Below are 9,862 nucleotides of genomic sequence, written 5' to 3'. Positions count from 1 at the left end.
TCGGCCAATCACAGGCGAGCAAAAATAAAAGGAAACGCGAGTCCAGGCAAGTGGGGCAACTGTATCTGATGGAAGCGTGAACAGAAAGCAAGCACCGCATATGAAATAGGCTGCATTCCAGTGAGGGCAGAATGCAAAAATACATGTGCACGGTACATTGCGTACACATTAAAGAACCCCGTCTGGTCAAGATGACAACTTTCACATTGAGTTTCATTATGCCACTGCTGCCACAAAGTATGCAGTAATAGTTCTTAGCGGGCTGAAGGGAAACTATGGCAGGAAGCATGTTGCATTTGTATACCATGACCCACTTAGCTCTCAAGGACAAAAGCAGTGAGGCGGGAATAACAAGATTGTACAACAGGATTAGGGTTGAGGAGACGCCACCAAACAACTTTTCCCTAAAACTTAGTGGAAAAATGAACAATGGCATTTTTCTTGACACTCCCCCTCAATGTTCCCTCAAAGTGTGGTGGTTTGAGTGTTTGGTACATCTTTACTTCATGTACAGATTGCATGAAAAATGAGGTCAAAAAAGAAAGCTATGTGTGTCTTCATCTCTCTGTTGTTCTTGTTTTTTGTTTGCTACGTGCCTAAAGTCAAGTTTGCTTGAACCCAAGTACAGTGGAAAAGTGACAAAGACTATACTGTCATCATTGCACCGTCAGGGCCACTGCAGTGCACTTTGAGCATGATGAAATGCTCAACCGAAGCCCATGACTATAGCATTCGCAAGTTGCTTTGAGATGTTGGACCTCATAATCTAAACTTCATTTGGAAACCAACACTAAATCAGTTTAATCTGCTAAAATATTCTTTCAAAATTCTATCCTCATTTACTTGGTGCCAGTTCCATAGTGATGAATGTTTACTGAAAAAAAAAGGAGGAAGGTCAAACTTCTCTTTTGCATTTTGTGTCGAATCTTCGGCATCTGTACCTCTGTGGGATTTCACGTACTCGAAGGTATTTTCTTGGATTTTGATCCTTTTGGCATGGCAAAAGTTCTTCAAACTTGACAGGTCGAGTTCTTGATTCCTTTATAACGCATTGTAGTCCTTTACCAATACGAAATTGCCTAGGCCCGAGTAGATTCTGTCAAAATCAATGGCAATACGGCGAGCTGCTACTGTACAAGAATTCCAGGGAGGTGTCTAGCCCTGTCTTGCTTGTTTGCATCCTTTCTAGCTTTCCAAGCCTTCTTCAGGATGTCTTTGCTATTGCAGACAGAAATTTATTTTAAGAAACTCTATGATTGTAGAAGCTCGCCCTGTGGCACACATACATTTATATAAAAGTGTGGAGGCTCTCCTTCCTGATCAACCATAAGCCAATGTGTATAACATGGGTATAAATGTCTGTCTGATGATCCATTCAAGGTTTGGCAGCTCGAATTCTCAAGATGCTCTTGTTCCTTGGTTGCGCCACAACAGCTGGTGAATGTCCATTGCAAGTTCTCTGTAATGTTTGTTAGCGTTTATTTATTTAGGATCATTGCATTGTGTCTATGATGGACTGGTCACCTGTCCAATACATGCATTCTGCATGTTTAGCTCTGTGTTTTGTTGGCATTGCACAGTTTCTTAACCTCTTCAGTTATCAAACTTCATTGAAATGTGTGAAGTGTTTTTTTCTGTGATCTGCTGTGAACTGCGGGGGGGGGGGGGGAGGAGTTTATATATATATATATATATATATATATATATATATATATATATATATATATATATATATATATATATATATATATACCGTATTTTCGCGATTCTAAGCACCCCCTCTATTTTCGCGAAAAGGTTAGGAAAAAAGTTTGCATGCGAATCTAAGCACCCCCCTATTAGGAAGAGCGCGTAGCCAAGGCTGCCAAACGCGCTTGCTCACTCTGGAATCATTGCTCGGCGGACCTGCAGGCACGCGGTCGGTGCTTCTGTTGGACGCGTTTTGTGGCGATCTGACCCCGGAGGTAAAGGCAAAGCTTCGGAACATCAATAGCGACGTGGTTGTGATTCCGGGTGGCATGGCGCCAGTGCTGCAACCCCTCGACGTTTCAGTCAACAAGCCCTTCAAAGCCAATCTCCGACAGGAGTACGAAGAGTGGGTGCGAAACCCTAACCGGAAGAAGACGCAGACAGGAAAGCTGCAGAAAGCGTCCCCATCGACCATCGCAAAGTGGATTTCGGACGAGTGGAAGAGGGTCCAAGTGGACGTTGTGGTCAAATCATTTAAGAAGTGCTCGATCACAAACAACTTCGACGGAACGGAAGACGACCTGCTGTGGGATACAGAGAGCAGCGGTTCAAGCGGTGCGACGAACTCGAGTGGCAGTGATAGTGAGTGAGCATCCTACACAAGCGGTGGGTTCACTGTCTGCACCGATTTTTCTTTTGAATGTTTGCAAAATAAAATGTTATTTCTCGCACCCATCTCGTCGCTATGTCGCAGCGAAAGAGGGAGGGGGGGGGGGGGCGGTCATCCTAGATTTTTCGAATCTAAGCACCCCCCCTCACTTTGGGCATCGCGATCGTGGAAAAAAGGGGGTGATTATAATCGAGTAAATACGGTATACACACACACACACACACACTGTATACGCCCGTTAATGTGGATCCGGTTTATTCTTGGTTTAATTTGATCCCGGCCGGTGCCTATACATTTCTAACTTCCGTTATTTTGCTCTCAAAATTGGCCTTCGCCAAATAATACGAGCCTAATTGGTCATCTTCGCCTCAATACAAATGTGTTATGCGGTGAAGTATACAAAAAATGAAAAGGAGCCACTGTCACGGGACGTAGTGCGCATTTCTTAATTATACAGGCGCGCACGCACCACCTACGGTCACGGTACAGACACCTAGATGCCTAATGAGTATACTAGAAGCCATTCGGAGCCGTTTCTGACGTTGCCATCGTGATTGCAGCCGTCGCCTCGCCCGTCATGCGTGTCTCTTATATGAAACCGGTAACGCGGCCGAGTACGCGTTCTAAACTATGCGCACGCGCGTCGTGCATCGAGAAGTGTAGAAAAAACAATCTGTGTATTGGGAAAGCTAGCGAAAAGGAAGGCGGTAAAATGAAAAAGAAAACTCGCGAGGACGTTAAAATCGAACAAAAGAGCGGGGGTCCAACTAAAACTCTGAAGGCCTGCCAGTAAACTTATTAAGCGTCTCGAGGTTCGTACTGTGACCGGGGACGGCGCATGTGGGTGTGTAAATTAATTTACGGAAGACGTGCTATGTCCTGTCACAGACACCTCCTACTCACCCCCGCTTGGTATGCTTCACCGCATAATATGACTGTATTGCCGGCAAAGCTAACTTTGATGCTGTCACGTGAATTAACGGCGCGTTTTCTTTTCGTTTAATTCAACCTGCCGGATAATTCGACCAGTTTCGTCGCTCCCGTAAGGCACGAATTAACGGAAGTCGACTGTATGCTATTTCGTGCTATTTTGCATTCACTTATACTTTTTGGTATGTTTGCTTTCTTTTAAACAAAAAGAAAGAAAACGTTCGGCAGTAGGTTACACTCCTGTAACACATGAAGGCGAAAGCCTGCTGGGCACACTTGGTAATGCGCCGTGTCCCATCGTCGCGTTGCTGTTTTCGCAGTTCGGCTTCGGCTCGTTTTCGAAGCTTAGCTGCGGCTTCGCACGCTCGTATAGCGGGGTCAGACTCGCGCAAACGACGTTTCGACTTTACGTTGCATCCTCTCTGCAGGGAATTGGAACGTATGCTGCTCTGTGTGTTGTATGGGTGATACCAATGAATGTATGCACTGTTCGCTTCCCTTTGGTGAGCGCAATTGTAGCCTCAGGATTACGGGGGCACGAGCCATTGCATTTTTTGCTTGCTTACGGAGGTATGAGCTATTCAGAAGGTCACGTTTTTCTTTCTTTGTTTGTTTTTTTGACCATGCGATTAGGCGCCACGTTTACATCGTATGCTTGATTCCAATGAATGTATGCACTGTACACTTCATTTTGCTGAGTGCTTGTAGCCTCTGCATTACGAGAGATAGGGATGAGCCATTCCACTTTTTGCTTGCTCAAGGGGGTATGAGTCATTGCTGCTGATGATAGTTTCTGTACCATTGGACCGGGCGACGCTTTCTTTTCAAGGTCATCGGGGGTATGAGCCATTAAGCCTTAAAAAGTATTCACTACCTAAGGCTATAGCAGACAAAGCATTAAATTTGCTCTGCTGCAAAGGTCCACCTTGTATATGCCAACGCATTTAAAAGCTTTCATATAAGACCTGGGTCTTTGTGCTTTACAAGTAAGAAGGCGTCTAGTGAGAGGAGGCGATATGTAAAAGCATGTTTTAGCACTTGGCACCCAGTTTTAGTATTTGGAAGAGGTCCACTAACGTTCATCTTTGTGCAGGAATGGTGTGAAATTATGGGTGGGTGTTTTAACTGCACAAGCGAATATCTGAAAACTAATTAAAATGTTTCTTTATGGCTACATACATACATGTGTGTATTGGTGTGTATAATATTTTGGAGCAAAAGTAGACATTCATTGATTACCCTTCTGGTTGATCAATGGCTTACTTGCAATGACTTTTCTTGATCACAATTAATCGAGGTCACATGAGAAAAATTGGGCAAGTGTCAGCGCTTACATATATTCCTGCTTCACTCGCTCAACAACAAGAAAGCATGCGACAGGTTGAGTTTCACTGTTCTGACTATTTGCACCTGTTGGTCTTGTAAAGACGAAACCTTTTTCGAAAGAAAGAGCAGGCTTTGTTGCAGGTGATGGACAAGGTCTTTGAACAAGAGAGACAGTCCGTCACCTTGTTTTAACCTTTTTCTATGTCTTGTGGGGTGTTGTTTTTCATCTGCGCTAGTGGCACATAGTCACCATGGGGGATCGGCAAAGAATTGGGTGTCTTACGCGAAATTATTAGAATAAGGGGGGGAAAAACTGTTTTAGTGGGGAAAGATGCAATATTGCATTGTTTTCATAGTTGAACACTCATCATACTACTTGAGTGAACTGAAAAATGGATAAATAATGATCAGTAATTTACTTTTTTAGGAAGACAGCCGATGTGTGTAAAAAACAAAGTCTAATTGCATTGCAAAAATTCCAGTGGCTGTGCTCCAACGTGGAAACCCCCCCAAAAAAGGCATGATGGGGAGATTCATGCTGAGGCCAAGTTAGCTTCAGGGACCTCGAGCAACCTTCTCACTCAGGAAAATTGCCACCAAGGTAGCAGAAAGTGCTTAATTGCTTTGGGTTAACCGCATTGTATGCATCAAGGAGATACAGAAATTTAGTGCCAGGATACGGCAGCATAGCCTCGTTAATGTGTGCATTGCAAGTACACTCCTCCCATCCTCTTTCTTTTGTTTGCACGCTACTCCATGCGTGTTGCACTTTGAGGCAGTCAAGGGAAAATCGAACTGCTAGTGAGTACCTCTTCAATGCAGCTGTCACAACTGTCAATAATCAAAGTAACTCTCTACTTCTAGCTTATTTGTCACTGCATCTTGACCTTTGATTGTGTTCCAGCATTACAGGTGAGCTCCTGAACAGGTATTGTTCGTGGAAAGCCACATCTAAAAGCTGACAAGAGGTAGTTTTCTTGAAAGAAAAAACAGGACGTGTAGGTTCCACTAACCCACCTAGGCGATTTTCATCAAGAAGGGCACTATACATGGTCTCCTTGCCCGCTTCTAGCTTCTCGTGGCTGCCAGTAAGATGATCAGAAGCAGCCTGTGTACACAGTAGTACAGTATAAAAACAGCGTGTGCATATTTTGCACATGCTCATAGTGTTTATTGAGCATCCTTTGTACCACACCATCTTTCAAGGCTGCCTAGCATCACACGAGGTGTTTAATCGGAAGCCTCAAAGGCCAAGCCTCTCCCTTTTCTATTACCTCTTTTTCTTATGCCAGTGTAGGGTGGCAAACTAGATGCTCATCTGGTTGACTCCCCTGCCTTTTATCTGGCGCTGAATTTTTGTTAATCATGACTATATAAAGCCTGTAGGCTTTACATTGGGGTGTCGCAAACTATCATGCACCAAGATTTAAAAATATGCAAATGCCACAAAGCTGGACGAAACCAAGGTAATGTTGTTTGCCGTTGCTTAGAGATACTCAGATTATTTATTGCTTTCTGCATAATTACATAATTAGTCTTAATTAGCCAACTTCGCAAATGTTGTATTTCAATGAAAAGTGTCAATGAGGAAATTGTAGAGCAACATGAGAAACTCCCAATACAGCTTTCCGTTTCTCAATACGTGCTACATAAAAGTGTTTTTCCAAGCGTGAAAACAGCCTGTAAATACACGCAAAGTGCCTCGAGCTGCCAGTCATGCAGCAGTGTTGTGCGTGTTCGTGGGCTTCTTTCATGCTCGGAAAAATGTGTTTATGTAGCACGTATTGAGCAACAGAAAGATGCATCGGATGTTTTTCATGTTGCTCTGCAATTTTCTCATTCACACTTTTAATCTGATTATAACATTCAAGTTCATTAATTAAGACTAATTATGTAATTAGGCGTAATGCAAAAGATTATCTGAGTGTCTTCAAGCAACGGCAAACAACATTACCTTGGTTCTGTCCAGCTGCGTGCCATTTGCACATTTTTAAATCTTGCTGCAGGATAGTTGGCACACCCTGTGTATACACATATATGTGTATGTAGCACTAATGATGGTCGTCTGCTCCAGAACACAGTCAGTTGCATTTCGCTCCTCAAAGAGGCAGAACATGTGTTGAATAAGCTCCTGAACAACACTTTTCAATGTTGTGATTGAGCCGGTTTAAATCATGTGGTTAATTTATGGCTGCTTTATTCTAACCAGGAACTTAAAAAATAAACTCTGTGACACAATAACTGGCATATCTATGAAGGCCGTTTGTATGTACAACAGAAAAAAAAAAAGGAATGTTTGCACCTTTTGCATAAAGTGTCAAATTGAACGATGAATACATGTCTGTCGTCGGCAGAAAATTCTAAGCAACAGGGACGCCAGCTGAGCCAGTGCTTCTTGATATCCACTGTCTGTTTCTGCAGTAAGGTTTTTTTTTGCCACCACAAAATGATCTGAGTAGCAGTTTCAGCAGAATGGCCCCGCAGGTCCTCATGAGACCCCTTGTACATAATTATGCAGGTTGCCTTCATTCATTTTGAAATTAAATTGAAAGTGATAACATAAAATATTCAACCCCAATATAATATAAAATACATGGAAGTGGTTTAGTAATATTCTTGCTGTCAGCTTTTATTAAAATTTACACTAATTAGATATAGACAGTCATGTCATCAAAGATGACAAAAAGCACCCGTTAAGTGCGCATCGAATCTTTTGTTAACCCGAAAATTCAGCACAAAGCCTCAAAACACCGATGTATCAAGCAATGTTTTATATTCGCCTCCACGTTTAGGCAAAGACAATTGTTTAAGACAACAAAAATTTTAAAAATGAGGGGACAATTGCTTTCCTGATGTACATGGAGACGTTACTTCCAGCATCTAACCAACACAACTTAAAAATGCATTTTTTATGCTTTTAACAAACGAGTTACCAATAAGAATGGACATGAAAAGCAATCATGTCCCTGAGCTGTGTTCAGGTCTGGGGAGATATGATTATGAGGCACGCCGTAGTGGGGGAGCCTGGGTTAATTTTAACCGCCTAGGGTTTTTTAACATGCACCCAATGCACGGTGTTCTTGTATTTCACCCCCACCAAAATGCAGCCACTACAAATGGGGTTTGATCCTGCAACATCAGGCTTAGCAACACAACACCAAAGCCACTAAGCCACCACATTGGGTAGGTCAGGGCCAGGGAGGATATGCATTCAATATGCATTAGTGCTTGTGGTTTTGCAAAGCTTATCCAAGATAACATTGCAGTGACGGCGATTATTTTTAGCGAGTTATGCATTGGTGCAATTCATTACCATCATAAAGGAAAAATGGGTCACCAGGGTGAAAACATGCAGTGCCGAGGTTACAGTACAAGAAATGGTTTGCTATTGCACAATGGGTAATAATTACAATTTATTCAGCCACTGTTAACACTGCAATTTCTCTTCACATCAGTGCGAAGAAGGCTCACAATTTTTCACATTGTCACTGCAGGGTCACAGCAGCCAATGCAGCACAAACACAGGACAGCTGCTTATTCTTCACTTGCTTTATTTGAAAGGTGCTCATAATTTGTATCCAAGTGAATACGGTGTTCATGCCATAATTGTGGGCTGATGCAAAAGTGTCCCTGTGATAGGAAGCACATAATTCGTGCAGACAAGTAGGTGTCATGTTTCTCCACGGTGGAACAAGTGCAAACGCACACACATAAGAGCGTAAATATAGCAGAGAAGAGTGAAAAAGGAAGACGCAATGAAGCAGTGTATCTCATGACTGAGGCAACTGCTCAATGGGGGTGAAGAACTTGAAATCCTTGGGGAATAGCTCGGCAGCACGGGGGTACATGAGCTTGTAAGACTGTCGTATGGTCACATCTGCCACACCTGCGATGTCCCCGATTTCCTTTTGAGACTTCTTGTCCTCGGATGCTTGTGAAGCCATGTAAATGGCAGCCGCTGCAACTGAAATGGGACTCCTGCCAGGAACAATGTCCAGCTCAACAGCTTTGCGAGCAATGTGCGTGGCGGCCTTTTGAACAGACGATGGCAGACCCAAGTTGGAACAGAAGCGGGACATGAAGTCTCCCGTTGTGATCAGGTCCACGCTAGTCTCCAAGGCCTTGAGAATGAGCTTAAAGCAACGGCCAATCTCCTTTTTGGAGACTTTCGACACGGCGCATATCTCCTTAAACGTACGCGGCACTCCTTCCTGGCGGCAAGCTATGTACAGGCATGCGGATGCGATTGCATCGTTGCTGCGCCCTTTCAACGTCTTGCCATCGTGAACTTGCTTGAAGAGAAGGTTAGCTCGGTCCACTATGGTCTTCGTCAGATTGATCCTGTCTGCCATATTGCTGATTTCTCTGAATGCGTTCATGAGGGCTCTGTCCCCGCTGCTCATCGTTTTGCGGTTCTGATACTTGGCCGTGCCAGACTCGTCGAAGCTGGCGTCACCCGTACCTTTGCCGATCATCGTGGCCAGGTCGCTGCCATTCAAGAGAGGATTTTCGGACGCTCCGACTCGGGCTGGGTCGCTGTTGCTTTTCTCGTTGGAGAACACTCGCCACTCCGTGCCGACGTCCACTATCCTGTCACCAACGACGAGTCCGCACTGAGGGCAGATCATGTCGCCTGCCCTGTAATCCTCCACCAACGCAGCATCCGGGTGGTCGGGGCAGAACACCCTGGAGTTGGGACCGCGAGATCCAGATGCCATAGCTGAGCGGAGAACGTTGCCTTCGGCGAGGAACTATCGCCAACGCGTTCACAATACACGAGATCACGTACAATAGCAAATGCAAAACATCTGAAATCCAGCAGGCTTCAATGAGACGGTGCACCCAAGCGCTTTTCGTTCAAAATTACGCCTGCTGGAAGGGACGTGCGCCACCACGACACACAGCCCAACGAACACCGAAAGGTTGCGAGCAGTTGTTACGGTTGCGTACGAAACCCATCTAGAATATTCCAACCCATAGAGTTTCCTTGTAGGAAACTCTATGTTCCAACCCTCAGTAAGCTAACTGCGTAGATGGCGCCACAATCCGACTTTGCGGCCGTGGGTTTCTTTTTTGGCGTGTGTGCTCTTGTACAGAATAAAGAACCAACTTTCTCTTGTGTGAGCTACATATGTGGAAAGCAGGCAGCATATATTCTTCAACTATTTAGAATCTCCACCATTCCACGCTCGCTATGTGTAGCAAAAGAGGTCTCTGCAGCCAGAGGAAACTCTTGTTTCCGCCATT

The 9,862-nt window shown here is 44.3% G+C and overlaps 1 protein-coding gene across 1 annotated transcript; it reads right to left on the bottom strand.

Moving 5' to 3' along the window:
- Nucleotides 1-8,015: 8,015 nt before the first annotated feature.
- Nucleotides 8,016-9,572, bottom strand: TfIIB (transcription factor IIB). The gene has a single exon (XM_050184714.3). It carries the CDS (start codon nucleotides 9,331-9,333, stop codon nucleotides 8,386-8,388), a length of 948 nt encoding a protein of 315 aa, XP_050040671.1. The 5' UTR covers nucleotides 9,334-9,572; the 3' UTR covers nucleotides 8,016-8,385.
- Nucleotides 9,573-9,862: the final 290 nt, after the last annotated feature.

The sequence above is a fragment of the Dermacentor andersoni genome, chromosome 4 (assembly GCF_023375885.2).
Source record: "Dermacentor andersoni chromosome 4, qqDerAnde1_hic_scaffold, whole genome shotgun sequence".
Classification (NCBI taxonomy): Eukaryota; Metazoa; Arthropoda; class Arachnida; order Ixodida; family Ixodidae; genus Dermacentor; species Dermacentor andersoni.
The sequence above is the reverse complement of the archived record's forward strand: the minus strand, read 5'-3'. Positions and strand labels throughout refer to the sequence as shown.

What these genes read in the sequence shown, in the direction of transcription:
- TfIIB (XM_050184714.3), bottom strand. Translation starts at nt 9,333, where the DNA reads ATGGCATCTGGATCTCGCGGTCCCAACTCCAGGGTGTTCTGCCCCGAC.